We start from the raw sequence: 20,866 nt of genomic DNA, 5'->3' as shown, positions 1-20,866 counted from the left end.
CCTGTACTCGGCCTTCCATGGTCTTACCCATAAGGCCCTGTGTATGGCTGTATTAGAGAGCAGTGCTCTAGCAGTGAAAATCACCGCGTCTAAAGATGCATCCGCCATGAAGGAAGACGCCTTTAACACCCAAGAGAGGCCCTCTGCTATTTTTTTTATCTGCAGTGGGGAGAAGCTGAGTGAGCTTCTTAATCCAAGCATTCGAAGCCCTAGCCATGAGAGCTAGAGAGGTTTTGGCCTGAATAGACAGTGCCGTTGCCTCATGCACCTTTTTGGAAAGAAACTCCATTTTCCTATCCAGTTGATCTTTAATAAATCCCACTCCATCCTCTGCTAGGAGGTCAGAGGATTGAAGGGCGGAGATAGGAGCATTTACCATGGGCAACTCCAGCATATCCATAGCATATGAAGCCATCTCATACAGTTTCTTGGCACTGCCAGATAACTGCTTATTATGGAGGGCTTTATCCCATTCCGCCCTAATAACCTTCTCAAAGTATTCCGGTAAGGGAATCTTAATAGTTTGAACATCACATTGGGGAAAGTATTCCTTAGAACCTTTGCGTCTGGATTTAGGTTTAGATTCTTCCGAAGCATCAGCTTCCTCAGATAAGTCTAACGCAAACAGAGCCTTGGCTAGAAGACCTTGAAAATCATCAGGACAGAACAGCCTGGGCTGCTGTTCCTGCATAACAGGGAGTTCTTCGTCTGACACGAATTCTCCCTCCTCTTTATCATCGGCTACAGAGGCCCTATCTGCAAGGGAGCAGTCATCCCTATTGAACTGCACTTGAGTAAATGGCCCTGCTTTCATGGCTGCCTTAGTAAGCCACTGCCTAGAGGGGGTGCTTTGGCTGCAGCCAGGCTCCTCCTGGATGGGTTCAGAAATGGTCAAGGACCTAGGGGAAGAAGCCAAACTGAGTGGGCACCCCTGTGAATAAGGTTGGAACAAGCCTTGATGAGGGTAACTCTGTTGGAGGGCAAGGATAAGAGCCTGCAGCCTCTGGAATTGCCTTTCCATGGATCCCTCAATCATATCATGCACTTGGCTCAAAGGTAGGGTTCTTAGAGGGCCCCCCTCTTCAGAAGGAGGAAATACGTTACCCTCCAACGACTTCTTGGGCTCCCCATTCGAAGGCGCCGCAGAGGATCCGGCGGGGACCTTAGAGGTCGAAGCGGAACTCTGCTTAAACGGGCGCTTGCGGCTGCCGTTTTTCTTCCCGCCATTAGTTTTATTTCTTAGACGTTTTTCCGGCTGTGCCAGAAGGCGGCAAAGTCTTCCCTGACTCCCTCTCCGATAGCCCGCCATGGCGGCTAGCGGCGGGAGCCGATTTAAGGGACAACTCTTGGTCTGCATCGGAAAGGAGCTCAATCTCCTCCGATGCATCTGTTCCGGCAGCCATTTTGTTTGCCACGGTTTCTCCCGCGTCTCAGCTGTTAGTCAGCCGAGCCGGGAGCTAAAAATAGCTACAAATGTACCCAGACAAGAGGGAGGGAAGGAGGGAGAACGGCTGGATATGAAAATAGGGTAAAGGAAAACCTAATCCACTTCTCTATCTATGCTAGATTGCAGCTATGGCTGCACGCGCTCTACCCCAGCGAAAGCAGGAGAAGAACTGGAAGTGGAGGCGTTCCTCGCCCAGAAGACAGGAAGTTGTTAGTTAAGTCCTGCCTACCCCTAGCAATGGGCGAGAAACACCCAAAGATCAAGATGCCCTTCCTTCAGAGCGGGAAATCGCATTTGTCTTTTTAGAAGAAAAAAACTGCTGGTGCCACAAGACTCCTGCTTAGTGAGAAACCAGTCTGAAGCGCAACCTTACCAATTAGCAGCAAACTGACTACAGCAGTGCAAAAAGAGCTTGAATGGATTAGAACCACAGACTTCATCCCTCCAAAATTCAGGTAAATTTCAAGTACCTGAAATTTAACTCCCAGTCCATTGTATTTGGTCAGCCTGGAACTGGTTTTCAGAATTTTGGACTCCACAGAGGACTGCCTGCATTAGGCAGGAACCAGCGTGGTGTCGTGGTCACACTGCTGAATTGGAACTAGAGAGACCTGAGTTCAAATCCCCACTCATCAAGATACTTACTGGGTGACCTGGGGCCAGTCATTCTCACTCACCCTAACCTACTTCACAGGACTCTTGTGAGGATACAATACAGGAGTGAAGAACCGCGGAGGAAAAGAGAACCATGTAAGCCGCTTCGGCTTCCCACTGGCGAGAAAGATGGAGGAGTACAAATGAAATAAATACAATAAATAAACCATGTCTACCACCCTGAGGTCCTTGGATGAAGGACATGATAAAAATGCAATAAATAATTAAATATAATGCCGGTGGGTACCACTGCCTCAGTACAGATGTATGAAGTACCAGACAACAGCACCGTACAACATATTGGTCCTGATGTAGTTGAACTTAGTCATGCATAAGTCCCACTGAAAGGAATGGATTAGTTGCCATGAAGTCTCCGTTGCTTTCAATGGGTCTCAAATGATTTATTCATTTATAGTATGTCTATGCTACCAATTCAGAGTGCCGCTCAAGGTGGCTTACAATTAAAAACCACAGTAATACAAGCCATTAAAAAAGCACAAGACATTAGAAATATGCAACATAAAAACTACCCATAAAACAGAGCAGACCATTAAAATGCTGATAAGATAAAAGTCCCTAATTAAAAGCCTGGGTGAACAGAAGCATTTTCGTCTGGTGCCTAAAAGAAAGCAACACAGGGACCAGGGGAGCCTCATGGGGAACACCATTCCACAAGCAAGGGGCCACTACAAAAAAAGCCCCATCACTGGTTGCCATCCACCTCTCCCCTGAAAGCAGAGGCACAGAGAGCAGGGCTTGTTAATCGGCAGCTGGGAGGAGACAGTCCTTCAGGTTTACTTTACTTTAGCTGAACTAGATTCACGGTGTTTACATTCATTGAAATACAAATAATTTTACCTTTTATTTTATAAAGAAACTTGTTTTACTTTAATGAAAAGATCTGAAAATGGGGGAGGAGGTGAAGCTGGAAACGAAAAGTAAATGAAAAGGAAGGAAAAAAGAAGATACAGGACCCAGAACCACCAGTGACATCTCATACCGCTTAGAAGAGCGGGGCTGATTAGAGGCCTAAATTCTGAAACATCGTTCTATGATTTGGGGGACAGTGATCAAAACTGCATACAAGTCATCAAAATTTAAGATTTCGTGGTCGTGCAAGAAGTTGAAAGAAATTCTAGAGTGAAGTCCATAATGAAATGCAAAAGATTCTAAAAATTAAATTTGCCATGGACTCAAAAACTATGCTGTTAGGAATTTTATCACCAGTTATTGAAAAATCCATGGAAGAATTGTTCAGGTATATTATTACGGCTGCAGGAGTGGTGACTGCCTCAAAATAGAAAACAGAAGATTGTCCAGACACTGAAGACTGGAAGGAAAATTTAGCAGAGTACGCAGTGATGGCCAAGTTGACAAATTATGTAAACAGACGACCCAGTGAAGAGTTTTTAAAAAACCCTGAAATTATATAGCGCATATATCTTTTAAAAATGAAATGAAAACGTTTAGTCACAAGGTTATATCAAGCAAAAAGAGTATATTGAAACTCAGTTATTGTTACTGATTAATTAATAATAGACTATAAATGAGACAGCATATTTAAGCTTAATTATTGTGTCAGAATAACAGCCCAATCCTAAGTCAAAAGGACGAAAGTCTTTAGGAGGCCAGGAAGGGGCTGTGCCAGTGTTTGGGTCCCCTGTACCAGCACCAGTGCCACTTACGCCGCCCAGGGTGGCATGGATAATGGCAGTGGAGAGCACATGCCATCCTCCTGGTGCTGCCGTGGCAGCGCCACCCAGGGACACTGACATAGCCTCACGCCAGTGTCCTCCCCAGGGGCGTTCCCGGGTTGGTCCAGGGGAGAAGCAGTGTTTAGGTGGCCTCCTAAGCCCTTTTGGCCCGGGAATGCCCTCTTTGCCCTTACCGGCACTTATGTCACCTTTTGCGGTGGTGTAGCCCAGTGGAACCCTATGGAGCAGTTCCACGGGTCATGCAAGTAAGGGCAAGGTTTTGGCTTCAGTGTGTGGGGGGGTGCGAAACCTCCTTTGGAGGCAGCGTGGCTGCGCTGCCTCCAGCCACGGGCCTAGAACTCCCCCTCAGGAATGGGCTGCCAGTTATATAATCATGTGAGTGAAGAATCTTATATTAAGCAGTATATGTATAATGTGACTAAACTAGTACAGTCAATTATATGGAAGACTATATGATGGGAACAAAATTGGTTACGTCCACCCAGAGAAAAGTCTATTATCAATTTGTTGTAGATTTCAAGTCTGCCTATGTAGTGTTTATGTATTGTATTATGTATACGTATTATGTGTTGTAATACGTTTTGGTTTGTATTGTACGTATGATTAAAATAAAAAATATTTTTTAAAATTTAAGGTTCCATTTTTTTAAAAAATCATTGTTTCCCCGATGGTAAGCAGGTTCAGAAAGGGCACCCAACCAGAACGGCAGGGGCTATACCTTCAGCCATTGGTCAGCCTGTTCTTTGCTTTGTACCGCGAGAACTAGAGCATCCTGGCCTTGGTGAGTGATTTTCAGCTCATGCTTCTTCTTTTTGCTGTCCTTGGGGATATATGTAATACTGCAGCCATTCAACAACAGTTCCATTTGGGGTTGCTGATCCTTGGAACTCTTATAGCACTAAAGGGAAAAAAAGTACAGACAGCTCTGAGAACCTTGAAGAAAATTTCCTAGTTTTAAACCAACAAAACCTACCTGTATCCATCATCATCATCATCACCTTTCTAGTGATCAAAAATCACTGGTGTTAGTGTTGATAAAACTGTGAGACGATATTACGGTATTTTAAAATAACAATACAATAACAAAAATGGAGGCTACAGACTTCATAATTAATTAATCAAACAGGACACTAACTTAGCCTCACACAAACCGAAACAGATGGGAAGCCTATCTTTCAATGATTCAGGGAGGAATTTTAATTTTTTGCACATAACATCTATTTCCCACAAAATATCTTATAGAGAAAACTAGAAGCAGCCATCATTTATTCCAAGGGGTGGTGTGAGGGATTGCTTGGTGGGGAAGAAGACATTGCTGACTCATGTAATTTGCTGTACCTATTTCCCATGATGATTCAGACAGAAAGGAAGTATTTCTTCACACAACGCATAGTTGAATTGTGGAACTCCGTGCCCCAGGATGTGATGATGACTACCAACTTGGAAGGCTTTAAGAGGGGAGTGGACATGGAGTGGTTCATGGAGGAGAGGTCTATCCATGGCTACACTAGTCAAAATGAATACTAGTCATGATGCTTACCTATTCTCTCCAGTATGAGAGGAGCATGCCTATTTTATTAGGTGCTGTGGAGCACAGGCAGGATAATGCTGCTGCAGTCGTCTTGTTTGTGGGCTTCCTAGAAGCACCTGGTTGGCCACTATGTGAACAGACTGCTGGACTTGATGGCCCTTGGTCTGATCCAAGAAAACTACAACATTCCTATTCCATTTCGCTGGGACTTGAACAGCCAGCTTACTTTCTGGTGAGTTCTAACCCTGTTGAGCTGTGAAAGCTGAGGCAAATCGGGGGGGGGGGGATTTTGGTAAGAACGTATTTCACAAATGTTTCCTCTATCAAACATAGGGGGGGGGGCATTGGAAAGAGGAAGAGGATGAACATATCTGAGTACAATTCCATTTTGAGCTGCCATTTGTTTAGCATCTACTCTGCCGCCAAAGAGCTACCTCTTCCCATACTGAGTACCTTCAGAGCAGTAGCAAAAACACTCTAAATTGAGCCTTTTTGCAGGTGAAATGGGTTGCTGAACTGACATCCTTTGTTGTTTCAAATCTTCTTTCCGTTGATTGGCAAAAACATACCCTTTTCACACCACCAATGAACCACTGGCTTCATATGCCTCAAGTGACATCAGCACACAGGCAAATCTTAGTGGCTCTGTGATGGGGGGGGGCACTTTTTGCCAGAACACCGGCAAGACCAACTATTTCAAACAAATAAGATGCTGATTCAACAGTCTACCAAGCCTATGATCCAGCACAAAAAGAACTAAGAATTGTGGGAGGGTTCAAAAAACATTTCAGCGCATCCCAGAGATGTTTGCTCTTGAACCTTCAGCGCAGACCATTCATGACCAGAAGCAAATCAACCCAGTCAAAATGCAGCAATTCAGCAAGACAGGTGGAGTGACTCAACCTCCACTGTGGTCTTCCAAGTGCAGATCTGGCCCTGATTAGGTTACGAACAGCATTACCATAAAAAGTATCGGAAAGAGCAGTTACCAGGAGTTTGTTTTCCTTGATCACACACAGAAGTTTAGTCCACTGTCCGAATCGCTTCTTTCTTAAAAGGAAGGCACAGATTTTCGCATCCTTCACCAGGTCCATAGATGCCTCCTCGGATGGCCATTGGTGTCTCATTTTTTTCCCTTTCCCATCCTCATCCTCTTCATCATAAGATTCGTAAGAGCTGCTCATAGCATCTGAATCATAATCTTGAGGCAAAACAAGATAAAAAGTACTATTAAGATACTAGGTCTTAGAGAACACACACACACCACAAAACTTTTTTTTGAAACAAAATGATTACACATGAAGCTGCCTTATCCTGAATCAGACCATCGGTCCATAAAGATCAGAATTGTTTACTCAGAATGGCAGCAGCTCTCCACATCACCTACTAACAGATCCTTTCAACAGGAGATGCTGGGGATTGAACCAGGAAACTTTCGCATACCAAATAGATGCTCCACCCCTAGGGTTGCCAGCTCTGGGCTGGGAAATACCTGGAGATTTTGGGGGCAAAGCCTGAGGAGGGCAGGGCTTGGAGAGGGGAGGGACTTCAATGCCATGGAGTCCAATTGCCAAAGCGGCCATTTTCTCAAGGGGAACTGATCCCCATCAGCTGGAGATCAGTTGTAATAGCAGGAGATCTCCAGCTACCACCTGGAGGTTGGCAACTCTATCATCCCCTGAGTTACAGCCCCTCCCTTATACGTGTTCTAAGTTATCCTATGTCTACTGGAAACAAAGGAATTACTTCCTAATTAATACCAGCAGACTAACTGATCAATAGCATTAACTCCATTAGTTCATTATATATTATAATACAGTATTACAAGTATTGCAGCAAATTTTTACACTACAAATAATCTAATATGATTCCATGGTCAGAAATAACAACTGAAGTCATGAACAAAAACCACAAAGCCACTTTGGCCTAAACACAAATCCCATTTACTCGGAAAAGAGTTGGTTCAAATGTTTAGATAGCCATCTGTCCTCACTAAAAATTGTAGCTTCCCAAAAAGTGTGCAGGAAACTGCTTGCTTGAAAGTATCCTGTGCCAAAATCATTCTGTACATGAAAAGGTGTGGCATGCCCAGGGTAAGGTACATTTAAAAAAAAATCTGTTTACCCAGCCTTACAACCCAAACCTGGGCATGTTTTTTGAGGATTAAGTCCCTAGTTCATTCCGTGATGCTTATTCCCAAGAACATGTGCATAGGACTCCATCCTAGATCTTACTAATTTAAACTATGCTGTACTTGTGTTTAGAATGCATCAGCCAATTTATAAAAGCAATAGATTTGCCCTTTTTCTTTTCAACGAGCAGAAATCTATCACTATTCCCACCAAGATCAATCTTAATTTCTCATTTTGTAAGAGTTCCGTGTTCTGTTACGACCAACCACAAATACATGACAGAGTCAACTTGGCAAGACCAAGACAGGCCTGAAGAAATAATTTGAGCCAAAGATTTAAACTTGTGATTTCCCAATTGTACTGTAAGAGCCATAAAAGTCAACTTTATTTGCACTCTCTTAATATATATTTAACTTACTGGATGTGATGTACTCAGGAGCCTTTCCCGGACTGAGGGGCACGGCCTCCTCATAGTAACCTTCAGGAAGGGATGAAGAAGGTAATGGTGGAGGACCACTATCTGGCGGCTAAATACAAAGGAGGGGGAGTCATTAAACCCAACAGACAAAAATAAAAGTATAATAAGAAATACTGTTTTATTCTGCATTCAGGTCTTGTTTAAGGAAACCCTAAAGGGACATTAACTCTTCTGTGCCTGCTTTTGTTACTGTGATGGACAACAACGCATCCTCGAGATTAAATTATGCAGCAGTCCAGCAGAACCTTCAAGATCAACAAAATTTATTCCAGCACAAGCATCAGTAAGTCAGAGTTCACTTCATCGAATGCCTGAAGTGTCAACTCAATGTAGCTAAGTTAATACTGAGAGTTCAAGCAACGGAAAAGGAGGGATGGTGTTGGGGAAAGCTTTCAAGGAAAGAACCAATCAAAAAGTCATCAATCCATTCAGAAAGGATGATTGGATTGATAACTGAAAAGGATAACTCAACTTCTTGCATACAACCATGGACCATTTCATTTATTTATTTATCGACTTATAGCCCGCCCTCCCCAGCAAGCTGGCTCAGGGCGGGTGACATCATTTTAAAATAGAACAGCCAATATAAATCCAACCAATATAAAATTCGATAATAAAACCAGCAATAACATTCTAAAACCTAAAGTGATGGCGCACCAGATCTAAAAAACGTAGGGACCGTGCAGGTGGCAACCCTGCCATCTGACAGTCACAAACTCAAGAACCAGACTGGGTACCACACCGAGACCACAACTTTGTCCTTCCGCTCTGCCACTTCTGGCTCATCCACTCGCTCTTCCTCCAATGTAGTATGTGCCCTCTTGTGCCAACAATGTCTGTCTACCTCTACAGTGGACAAACAGGTCCAGTCTGAATAAATGGACACAAGCTTGACATCAAAAATCACAATATCCAGAAGCCAGTGGGTAGTCTTCCAAGGCATTCTGTTGCTGATCTAAAAGTTACTGTTCTCAGAACTTCAAAGGAAGATTCTAGTGCTAAACTGCTGAATTAGAATTCATTAACAAGTTCAAGACTATTTCTCTATCTCTCAAACACACACCAGTTCTTAAGAGGAATTTGGGATTCCTCACTCACTAAAAAATGCTTATATCTTGCATAACCGCCTGTGACTTCCTACTGCATCCGCTTATCTTGGCTGAAATTTTATGTTAATCCTCTTTTGCTCATGTAGTAATGGTTGGGGGCGCTGCTCACCTACTCGGAGTGAACTGACTGCTCTTTTTATTAGGTCTGGTTTTAAAGTGCCCTCTGTTTGTAACATCTTCCCTCCTCCGCTCCCCCCATCCTGCTGTTCTGTTTTGAAGATAAAAGCTTCAGCCTAATTGATGTATGTTCCCATGAATCTGATGAAGTTTGTGCCAACTTACAAAAGCTTATGCTGGAATAAATTTTGTAAATCTTTATGGTCCCATTTGATTTTTGTTTTATTTTGGATAAACACAAGGTTCTTTAAACCCTTAAATTATGTCAACAGAAGGTTGACCAGTTTCACATCAGCTCTGATGAGTTTAAGCAAATTATTTGTAATTTAAAGAGTAACAAAGTTCTAGGAACAGAGAGATTAAAGTTTTTCCTGTAATGTCTATAAATGTGACACTGAACTGCTTCTAAATCATTTAATTGCAGATATAAATGATCAGAACTGGAAGAAGTTTAGGAAATTGGTGTTGCAGGGTCTGGGGTATTACTATTATGAATAAATGGATTAATTATGTTCACTTAAAAGAACAGCATCTAGAGGAGAATACCGTATGTATTTTGGAAAGGAATTTTTAGGCACTGGAATGCAACATTCCAAGATAATGTAGCTTTACACGTTTTGTGTATTTTGTTAATGTTTGTAAAACAAGCTGCACTTGACTTTGGTTAGATCACATCGTTTGTTTGTAAATAATTTCACCGGTTCCAAAAAGACTCTTCCAGAGTAATGAATACAAATAACTGTGAAGAGCTGTCTTCCCCCAGAGAAATACCATGTTTAACATAAACATTAACTACACAGAGGCCCATCAGCAGAACTCGTAGGCCACCAAACCATCTGCTATGATCCAAGATGGTGCTTGAAGGTTATCCGGCAAAATATCTTGGAAAGATGAATGGTGACCCCAAATATATCACCATCTAGCTGCTTTAACAGCATTACTACAATGGATAAAATCTACTAAAGCCTACTAAAAACAACTGATTTCTCAGTAGTATTACAGCATTCTAAAGATTAGGCTGGCATTGGATAGAAAGAAAAAACGGATTATTTCCACATGTGATGGCACATGTGATTTTTTTTGGTAAGCTTCCAAGACTGAATTTCAGGTTGCCAACTTTTAAATATTAATTATCATGGCATCTATGAATGGCTATGAACGGCTTCAGAGATTTTATAAAATCATTACTTGTGAACTATCAAATCTATCTAACATTAGATACTATTGGATGCCTGCCAATACATTAAGTATGATATGCATTTTCACACTATTTTCTGGAGAATTTCAGAATTTTTGGAAGCTTATCAAGAGCGCTTTCATGGGAAAAACACCTCAAAGAACGTCTACCCACTCCAGGGGAGATTAAACATGTTCTAGGGCATGTTCTTAGTTTACAGTGGGTATCAGCAAGTTTTAAGACTTCCAAGCATCCAAGAACATGCTGTGGAATTCTCTGCAATAAGCAGAAACACAGAGGTACCTTGGCAGATATTAATGTGCAAAATGTTACCTGAGGGTAGAACATTTGAAAATAATGATGATCTATCAACATTATTGTCAAATATCACACACTATTGCACTTCAAGTATCAAATGCCACAAAAGATCAAGCACTGGAACCAAGTAGCACTGAGTATAATCAAATACACATATAAAATATTCAAAGAACACTCAAGCATAAGCTGGAGACCATTCAACATGCCATTTCAGTTCTAGTTAAGCATGAACCTGGTGTGTGATTCTTTAAAGTCGAAGAGTCAAATTATTACATCAAACAAAGAAGTGTGGAAGAAAAAATATGGCTCATAATATAATGAACAGGCTTTTGTGGGGAAAGCACTACTTAGTTACCCGGTACAGAAACAGTTGTCGTTCACAAATGCTGGATCACAGTTAAACCTCAAGGAAATTTTAGACTAACATACGTTATGAATTATAGAGTTGGAAGGGACCACCAGGGCCATCTAGTCCAACCCCTGCACAATGCAGGAAATTCACAACTACCTCCTCCCCACACCCCAAGTGACCCCTACTCCATGGCCAGATGATGGCCAAAATGCCCTCCCTCTCATCATCTGCTTAAGGTCCTAGAATCAGTATTGCTGACAGATGGCCATCTAATCTCTTCTTAAAACCTCCAGGGAAGGAGTGCTTACCACCTCCCGAGGAAGCCTGTTCCACTGAGGAATCGCTCTAACTGTTAGAAAATTCTTCCTAATGTCTAGACAGAAACTCTTTCGATTTAATTTCAACCCACTGGTTTTGGTCCGACCTTCAGGGGCAACAGAAAACAACTCGGCACCCTCCTCTATATGACAGCCCTTCAAGTACTGGAAGATGGTTATCATATCACCTCTCAGTCTTCTCCTCTTCAGGCTAAATGTACACAGCTTCTTCAATCTTTCCTCATAGGACTTGGTCTCCTGAACCCTCACTGTCTTTGTTGCCCTCCTCTGGACACGTTCCAGCTTGTCTACATCCTTCTTAAATTGCAGTGCACAAAACTGAACACAATACTCTAGGTGAGGTCTAATCAGAGCAGAGTAAAGCGATATCATCACTTCGTGTGATCTGGATAATTTATTTGTGGCACTTAGCCAGTCAAAACATGATAAAACGGAAAGTGATCTGGACATTATACCTCTGTTGATACAGCCCAAGATTGCATTTGCATGATCATTGTAAAGATGAAACAAAGGGGTCTGTAGACATATCCAGTACAAGGACAATGGTATCAAGATTCAGAACCCAGATTTTAATCTTTAATTATTTGTATTTGATGTGTTTTATTTTCTGGCTTTGTTTTTGGAAACTGGCTTTTTTATATATATATATATAATGGGTGTGATTTTAATAGTACTTTAACAACACACTGTGGGATTTAAACATTATGTACTTCAGTCTTTTTGATGAGGCAAGCTACAAATTTAAATACATAAACTGGTTACCGTATATACTCGGGTATAAGCCGACCCGAGTATCAGCCAAGATGCCTAATTTCACCCCAAAAATGGGGAAAAATTAGGCACCCACGTATAAGCCGAGGGGGAAATGCACCCCCTCCCCCCCCTGCGGGTTTACCTGACCGGGCTCCAGGCGCGCAGGCAGGCGGTGGCCCCCTCCCTGAGCGCAGGAGGTCCCGCAGGGTCAGCTGGCAAGCGGGAGGACCGGCCCGGGGGAGGTGGGGGGGTGGGGGAGGTGGGGGGGCAGAAACCGCCGCCGCCTCGCAGAAGGTGGGGTGGGGGGTGAAGAAACCGCCGCCGCGCAGAAGGCGCGACTATCACGCAAAAGGCGCGATTGGGTGGGGTGGAGTGGGAAGAAGCCGCCGCCGCCACGCAGAAAGTGCGATCGGGTGGGGTGGGGGGAGAAGGCGGGACAGCCCGCCCATCAGCTGGCCGGCGGGAGCACGCTGGGAGAGGGCCCGACAGGCGAATTACCATATTGACCCAAGTATAAGCTGAGGTGAGTTTTTAAAGCCAAAAATCATGGCAAAAAACTCAGCTTATACTCGAGTATATACGGTAAGTGGTTTTCCGAACTCTAGACTGAAGAAAGTGGGGAAAGAGATCTAGGTTCATAGTTAGAAGACACTCACCAGCCATTGCTGAGGGATCTCTGGCAGAGGCATCTGAGGAGGGGCAGGTAAGTTATTAGTCACCTCTTGTTTCTGGACATTTTCTTTTATTTCAAAATCTAAAGAAAATGAAACCAAGTTATTTAACCTAGAGAGCACTCAACAGAAAGAGCATTCTCCGCCACAATATCAGCTCACAAGTCTGACAACCTCTGAACTTTTTCAGAATTCAGAAAAGAAGAAGAGTTGATTTTTATACCCTGCTTTTCTCTACTGTAAGGAGTCTCAAAACAGCTCACAATCCATCACCTTCCCACCCCCTCACAGGCACCTTGAGAGGTAGGTGAGGCTGAGAGAGCTCTGTGGGAACTGTGACTAGCCCAAGGTCACTCAGCAGGCTTCATGTGGAGGAATGGGGAATCGAACCCAGTTCACCAGATTAGAGTCCGCCGCTCATATGGAGGAGTGGGGAATCAAACCCGGTTCTTAAGAGTGGCGGACTCAAACGTAGTTCTGGGTGTGGTTACACTATCCCAAGAGAAGCAGGTTTGTAACCCAGGGGAGGACTGCCAGACCCAAGCCAACAGCTGGAAAAGCAGCTGGCACCAGTGGCCAGGAGCTCCTTTTGCCAGTTTTGGCTGGTGAGCCCACTTCATCCTTTCCTGTGCAAAAAAGAACAGCGGTGCATGTTCTGGTACCATCTAGATTACATTAGTGTAAGGCACTCTGCAGAGGATTGCCCTTGAAGAGTGTTCAGAAGCTATAACTGGTGCAGAATGCTGTAGCTGGAACTGGTTGGAAGGGGTTATAGGGACCACATTACTTGTCCCACCTACAATGATGCCCAATTTGCTTCCAGACCAAAAATCAAGGTGCTGGTACAGTTTGGGGCACACATACATTAAGGGCTACATACTCCCATATGACTCTACCCAACCACTACGGTCATCTTTGAAGGCCCTCCTGCCATCTGAGGTTACTTGGGTGGCAACCTGGGAACAGGGCCTTCTCGGTCATGGCACCAAAATAATGGAATTATCTCCCCAGGGAGATTCATCTGTCCCCTTATTATCACTCTCCTCCACCAGTTGGTGAAGCCTTTTTTTGTCTAACATTCCCTTGTTGATTCTAATTGACCCTTCTCTTGTTCACATGTTTATTTATGAGTTTTGTTTTTACATATTTATAATTGTTTTAATCTTGTTTTGATGTTTTTATTGTTCGCCACCTTGGGGATCCCAAATTGGGTGGAAAGGTGGATTAAAATTTTTTTAAAAATGGTGGAGGAGAGTACGGCCAAGGAGGAACAGCCCCTCCAAAGCCCAGTTTACCTTTGCGTCATGGCACAGTAGTCACAGATCTCAAATAGGGGGAGACTGGAACAGTGGGGAAGTTCTAGTTTGGCTGCATCCTAAAGACTGCTCACCTGGAAGACCAACCAGCTCACCAGACCTGAGAAGAGTCTGGGCAAGAGGACTCTCTTTGCTCAGAGGAGAGGACTGGGGAGCGAGGCCAGGTGAGTGCTGTTCTCACTGAAGTGAGAGGAAATGGGCGGCACCGGTGGCCAGGTTCAAAGAGAGTGGTAAGCTGCAGTACTGCAGTCCAAAGCTCTGCTCATGACCTGAGTTCGATTCCGACGGAAGTCGGTTTCAGGTAGCCGGCTCAAGGTTGACTCAGCCTTCCATCCTTCTGAGGTCGGAAAAATGAGTACCCAGCTTGCTGGTGGTAAAGTGTAGATGACTGGGGAAGGCAATGACACCACCCTGTAAACATAGTCTTGTCTGTGGGGCTTCCTAGAGGCACCTGGTTGGCCAGTGTGAACAGACCGCTGGACTTGATGGGACTTGGTCTGATCCAGCAGGGATTTTCTTATGTTCTTAAGACACATGTCTCCAAGATTCTGAGTCTTGTACCTGTGAGGTTCATACTGCTATGTGATACTACTTCTTGTGTGCTCTATAGCAAGACTATTAAGGCAGATGTGTCCCCCAGGGTGATGACTTTACAGGCACAATGGCAGCTTCTCCTTAATGTGTGTTGGTTGCTAGGCATGCAAAAAGGTCTGAGATGACGATGGAGATTGGTGTAATGGCTGCAAATGTAACAGTGGGCTTGAAAGCTCCCTGAAGCAGCCCTTGGCTGACACAATTCTTTGGGGGAGGGGGCATCACAGGGGCCTCTCTCTGAGGCGAAAGGCTGTAGTTTCCCAGTAATCTCTTGTCCTTGCAAGCCGAGATATAGGATGTGAACTGAAAGCACTCAAATCTTTTACAAAACAAAGCACAGCTACTCCTACAAATAGGCTAGGGTGGTTAAATGAGGTCTACTCAACTCCCAGAGGAAGTCCAAGAAGACAGCTGACTCAATAACTAGAAAGAGAAATTCTCCAAAGAGGTCAACAACCTCACGTTTACTAGGCTGAGAAAATAGTTGGGAAATGCAAGTCCAGAGAGCAGAGGGGATAAAACTAGCTCCAAAGAAAGAAAAAGAGACTCAGGACAGGGAAGTGTAACACTTTCACGGAGACATTCCTGTCCGGCAACAGGAGATTTTCAGAGTTAAAGACACTTGATCAAGCAGACTCAGGATTACAATTTTTTTCAACATAATTATTATGATTAAAAGGGACAGAAATACTTTATTTCACAGATGGGAGAGAACTGTCTCATATTGCAAAGTCTCTTCGTGAGTAAAGGTACTAATTTTAACAACTGGTGATTTTCAAACTTCCTTTCCTATTTCATTTCCAAATTTGGCAATGAATTTGAGGCAGGGATACAAGGAACAAACGTGGAGAACAATATGGCTTTTGAGATTTCAAGACAACATTAGTTTTAAAGACAGAGTCAGCTACAAAATGCAAAAAAAATCATAATTATTACAAACTCAGATAATTAGAACAACTGTTCCAATATATGCTGAAAATACTGTACTTGACAATCAGGAATTGGTACACACCATACATAAAAACAACAAAGTCTGTGGTCAATTAAATTCTAACAAATTTAGGATTGGTGGGCTAGAGCCCGCCCTTTGATGATGTCAACTCTGGCCTATGAAATCTTATGCCCCAGTCTTGTCTCTTGATGGCTCTTGATGTGGTCAGACAAACAGTGCTACCCATCAAGAATTTGGAAGTACATTGTATATTCCAGGAGCTATTCAGGTTTTTAACCTGAAAATTACCCCAATTATCCTCTTTGGTGTTGCCATCTGGATAACTGTCATCAATGAATCTATAGATCGTCCACTGCTTCAGTTCTTACGAAAACTCCTAAATGCCCCTCGATGTGTTGCTGGCGTTACTCTTCGTTCCGAGTTTGGCCAAATGTCACCTGAAGCTAGGGCGTGGTTGGCCGCCTTTAAACTACACCTTAAACTGTGCTTTAGCACTGAGGGGTTCCTAGCGTCTCTGAAGCATGACCCTTTTAAATCCTCATGGCAAAAAAATCTTAGATGAGAAACTGTCATTGTTGGGCTTCTCGCAGGATATTTTATTAGATCTTGGGAAAACTGAAGCTTTTACCAAAATTAAAAAGTGCATTAAAGAGCTCGATTATAACAGCACTACTTTTCGTGCTCGTCGCGTTTGTTCATCCCAGTTCTTCAGAATACCCCCTCCACGTGGTCTGCCTGCCTGTACATATTATCTGACAACTCCTCGTCTTTGTAGAGCTTTTTGCTTGGCTAGATTGAATGCTAACCCTTCTATGGCAATGCAGGGCAGAATTCTGAATATACCATACTCAGACAGGATCTGCCCTTGCTCTTCTGGCTCTATTGACTCATTAGCCCATGCCCTTTTGGAATGCCGCTTTTACGAGGAACTTCGATCGCACTATATTTCCCCCCTTTTAATATACAAATCCAATGCCTCTGTGACTGACATAATGCCTTTTTTACTAAGCGACAGGGACCCCAAGGCTACATTGTCAGTGGCAAGATTTGTTTCAGTCCTTATATCCCTCCAACACTAGATATATGCTGCTCAAGATCAATTGATCAAGGAGCTTCTAAGGGATAAAAGGAAAGGGGGAAAAAAGGTTTCTTAGAGAGCCAGCATGGTGTTGTGGTTAAGAGCGGCAGACTCTAATCTAGAGAACTGGGTTTGATTTGTTTTTGTACTCCTCCACATGAAGTCTGCTGGGTGACCTTGGGCTAGTCACAGTTCTGTCTGAATTCTCTCAGCCCCACCTACCTCACAAAGTGCCTGTTGTAGAGGGAGAAAGGAAGGTGATTGTAAGCTGCTTTGAGAGACTCCTTAAGGTAGAGAAAAGCAGTGCATAAAAACTAATTCTTCTTCTGCTTTTCTTCTAGACGTTGCTAAATGCTAACATAGTTACTGACTTTCACCTGAAGAGCTTATTTGATCTTCTAGATCCCTACGCATTTCACTATATGTTTCGTCAAAGGATCTTACATAGACATTTCTTTGGCTCCCACCTTGAACACGGTGCAGCCTTATCTTCTACCTAAAGAGGTTGCCAGCTGGGTGGAGTTCTAGGCCCGGTTCAAAGTGCTGGACCTCCAAAGATCCCAACAGTCTCAGTCCTAGATGTCTTAGGGGTCACCGCCTCCTGTATAAACCTACCTGACCATCATCATTCACTGGGCACATGCCCCCACATCTAATGTATGGAGGACAGCTACAAGAGACGGTGCAATGTGTGGTCAACAGATGTGCTGTGTCTCCCTTCCAAGAGAGATTCACAATGCACCATCTTTGTCAGCATTCTACAAGAGTTGAAAACTGTCCTGTTCAGCAGAATGAAACAGTCCACTGGCACCTTAGAGATTAACAACATTTACTCCAGCATAGCTTTCCTGAGACAGAGGTGACCTTCATGAAGACAGCTCTGACTCACAAAAGCTTAAGCTGGAATAAATTCTATTAAGCTAACTTGACAGAGATAACCCAACAATGCAAACTCATGAAGGACTAAGGGTATTCACAAATGTTACCTCTGTCAACCTTACTAACAAACCCTGCAGTTTTACTCCCATAATGCACATGGGAAACTGAGGCTAGAAGTGGCTCGCCTAAACGAGTTTGTGGTGCTGCGATCTGGGAAAACTCCCAGTTCTGTTCTCTGAACCACTATGCTACACTCACTCTTCATAGGGGCCGATGCAAGGTATTATGTCACCTGGAGCAAGGTACACCTGTCCCCTTCTGGGCTCACACAGCCACCACTTCAGGAGGCAATAGGTGCACCTGTCTTGGGGTGACGGAATACCTTGGTCCATTTCTACTCAGGGGACAGCTACAGCACACACACCCCACCCCCACTGTCCTACCAGTCCCTCCCCTCATGTTTGGGAGGAGACAAGACTAGAATGAAAAGCCCTATATAGTTTGGGTCCAACATACCTTGAGGACCACCAAATCCTGTATGAACCTACCTGGCCACTGTAGTCCTTAAGGGGCCCTTCTTTAGGTGCCCTCACCCTCTGAGGCTAGATGGATGGCAACCCGAGAGTCTTCTCAGTTGTGGTACCAAAATTGTGGCAGTCACTCCACAGGGAGATCCTCTGCCCCCCTCAATCATTGTCTTCCACCAGCAGTTGAACACTTACCATATATACTCGAGGAGTATATACGGTAATCTGAAACTGAGGAAGTTTCTTTTGGGAACGCGGCAGAAGTCTCGCGTGGCTGGGCACGATCCGAGGAGAAGTCTCTACGGCTTCTCCCCCCCCCCCCCCATACACACACACGCAAGCACCCAGCTGCTGGGGCGGCCGGGCGCAATCCGGGGAGAAGTCTCCATGGCTTCTCCCCCCCCCCCATACACACAAATGCAAGCACCTGGGCACGATCCAGGGAGAAGTCTCCACGGCTTCTCCCCCCCCCCCCCATACACACACACGCAAGCACCCGGCTGCTGGGGCGGCCGGGCGCAATCCGGGGAGAAGTCTCCATGGCTTCTCCCCCCCCCTACACACACACACGCAAACACCCGGGCACGATCCAGGGAGAAGTCTCCGCGGCTTCTCCCCGGCATCTCCCCCCCACACACAGAGAAAGGAGGGCGCCTCTGAGGGGGGGGAAGGAGGAGGAGAAGTGGCATGGCAGACGGAGCACCCTGTTCTGCGCCGGGCAGCAGCCGCAGCGCCAGCCCAGTGTCCAGCCTGCTGCCGGCCAGGGGCAGCAAGAGCCGTTCGCTGCCCACCCCATCATCCGCCAAGCCGCCACAGACGGCGCCGCCGCCACGTGGGAGCGCGCCCGGCCACGGCATCAGGCAGGTCACCCTCACCAAGCCCACCTTCTGCCACTACTCCACCGACTTCATCTGGGGGCTGGCTGGATACCTATGCGAAGGTAATGCGTGTGTGTGTGTGAGAGAGAGACAGACCATCCAGTGCAGTGGTCCTCAACCCTTTTTTTTTTTTGCTCCATTCCCCCCCCCCCTTTCACCATTGCTCAGAATATAATTCCCCCCCTTTCCCCACCCTCGGCTTATACTCGAGTCATTCAATTTTCCCAGTTTGTTGGGGTAAAATTAGGTGCCTCGGCTTATATTCGGGTCGGCTTATACTCGAGTATATACGGTACCTGTTTCATATGGTGTTAATTCCAAGATCCTACTTCTTTTTTTTATATAAATATTTTTTATTGATTTTGAATTATAAGCGGAATACAGAAGGAAAGGGGTGGGGAAGTAAACGTAGGGAAAATGTAGAAATAAATAAATACATAAATATTGTGCAGTTTTAGTATATCTAGCACTACCACCTTGTAGAGTGAAGGGAAAAATAGGGAAAGGAAAAATGATATTATTTACATATCATTATGTTAATATCTAACATTCACTACCCCTGTTTGTAACATCCTCCATATTTTTAACCTTGTAATGGTTTAATTCGATTGGATCTTTTGTCTGGTGTTTTTCATAAATTCATAAAAGGGTCTCCACCTCTCGTGATTCTGTTCTCGTGTAGTATCTTTCAAATAATCTGTTAAGTGCGCCATAGTGATATATTCCAGGGACTTATCTAACCGTGCTTGAAGTGTTGGGATCTTGTTCGTTCTCCAACCAAGATCCTACTTCTTGTAAACGCGTTTTAATTGTATACGTCAAGGGTTCCCAACGTGGTGCCCAAGGCCCCATGGCACCCACCAACATCTTTTCTGGTGCCCGCCAGGAGATTTTAGGAAGTGGGTGGGGCCAGGTAAGGCATTTGCCCAGCAAGGCTTCTGATTGGCTATGCAGATTTTTAAAACTGTTGCTTTGGCAACAGCTGCCACCACAGCACAAGGATCTACTCTGTGTTACTGAAGTTAAGCCGTAGCAATCATTTCGTGGCTGGCTCCGCCTCCTGAGGCAGCCATTTTGTGGCAGCCATTTTGTCGTTGATCCCACCATGCCGGGTCAGAATTCCAAACGCGCCCACAAGCTGAGAATGAGTGGGGACCCCGGTGTATGCTGTTGTTTTTAATTGCTTTTGTATTATGTATTTTAAAATCTTGTCTTAATTCTTTAAAATGGTTTGTTGCCTCGGGGACCCTCAGATGGGTAGAAAGGCGGCATAAAAATGTTTTAAATAAATAAAATCAATACCACAGCTTGCTATGACACAACGGAGTGATAGGTGGACAAGTACCAAGGAAGACCAAGCAGCCCTGAACGAAGCAAAAAATAAGAACTGTGCAAAAAGAAAGAACATTTCCCCTTCGTTCCATGCTACATGCAAATAATATCCATCTCACACTGACCTTTGGACGATTGTATCCTCAGAAGGATGTTTGTTAAAACTGCCTTTTTCTCCCTGACTGTGGAGGTTAGGTATTCGTGGTCCAGAAGTTCAAGGAACAGTTGCAGTTCGACTATTAACTCTTCCATGTCTGAAATAATTAAACCAAATAATTAATTAAACCAAAATAAGTAATTAAACCAAATCTAAAAGTATAGTTCAAAACAGATAGCCCAGCCAGAAGTAGAAAAGGAAGCGGCTTTCGCTTATTAAAACTGTGCTTTTTAACATCTGACAAGCCTGTTGCCTTTTAGAGCCATTTTGGACTTCTGCTTCCCCCTTGAGTAGGGATGGTGCTCCGATCGAACTCGTGTTTGGGAGGGGAGGATATTCACGCCCATATGAACAGGGCTTG

The 20,866-nt window shown here is 44.3% G+C and overlaps 1 protein-coding gene across 4 annotated transcripts in view; it reads right to left on the bottom strand.

Moving 5' to 3' along the window:
* The window catches only part of AFAP1 (actin filament associated protein 1), a 62,678-nt gene extending 42,078 nt beyond the window's left edge, over positions 1–20,600 (bottom strand). For all 4 annotated transcript variants that reach the window (XM_056862246.1, XM_056862248.1, XM_056862247.1 and 1 more), the window contains exons 1-5: positions 20,474–20,600; positions 12,778–12,875; positions 7,898–8,006; positions 6,337–6,548; positions 4,535–4,714 (exon numbers count right to left, since the gene is read on the bottom strand). In XM_056862246.1, coding sequence (XP_056718224.1) covers positions 4,535–4,714; positions 6,337–6,548; positions 7,898–8,006; positions 12,778–12,875; positions 20,474–20,600 — 726 coding nt within the window. The remainder of the gene's footprint in view (positions 1–4,534; positions 4,715–6,336; positions 6,549–7,897; positions 8,007–12,777; positions 12,876–20,473) is intronic.
* Positions 20,601–20,866: the final 266 nt, after the last annotated feature.

The sequence above is a fragment of the Euleptes europaea genome, chromosome 17, assembly GCF_029931775.1.
Source record: "Euleptes europaea isolate rEulEur1 chromosome 17, rEulEur1.hap1, whole genome shotgun sequence".
In the NCBI taxonomy this organism is placed as follows: domain Eukaryota; kingdom Metazoa; phylum Chordata; class Lepidosauria; order Squamata; family Sphaerodactylidae; genus Euleptes; species Euleptes europaea.
Note: the sequence above shows the minus strand (reverse complement) of the source record. Positions and strands in the feature narration are given on the sequence as shown.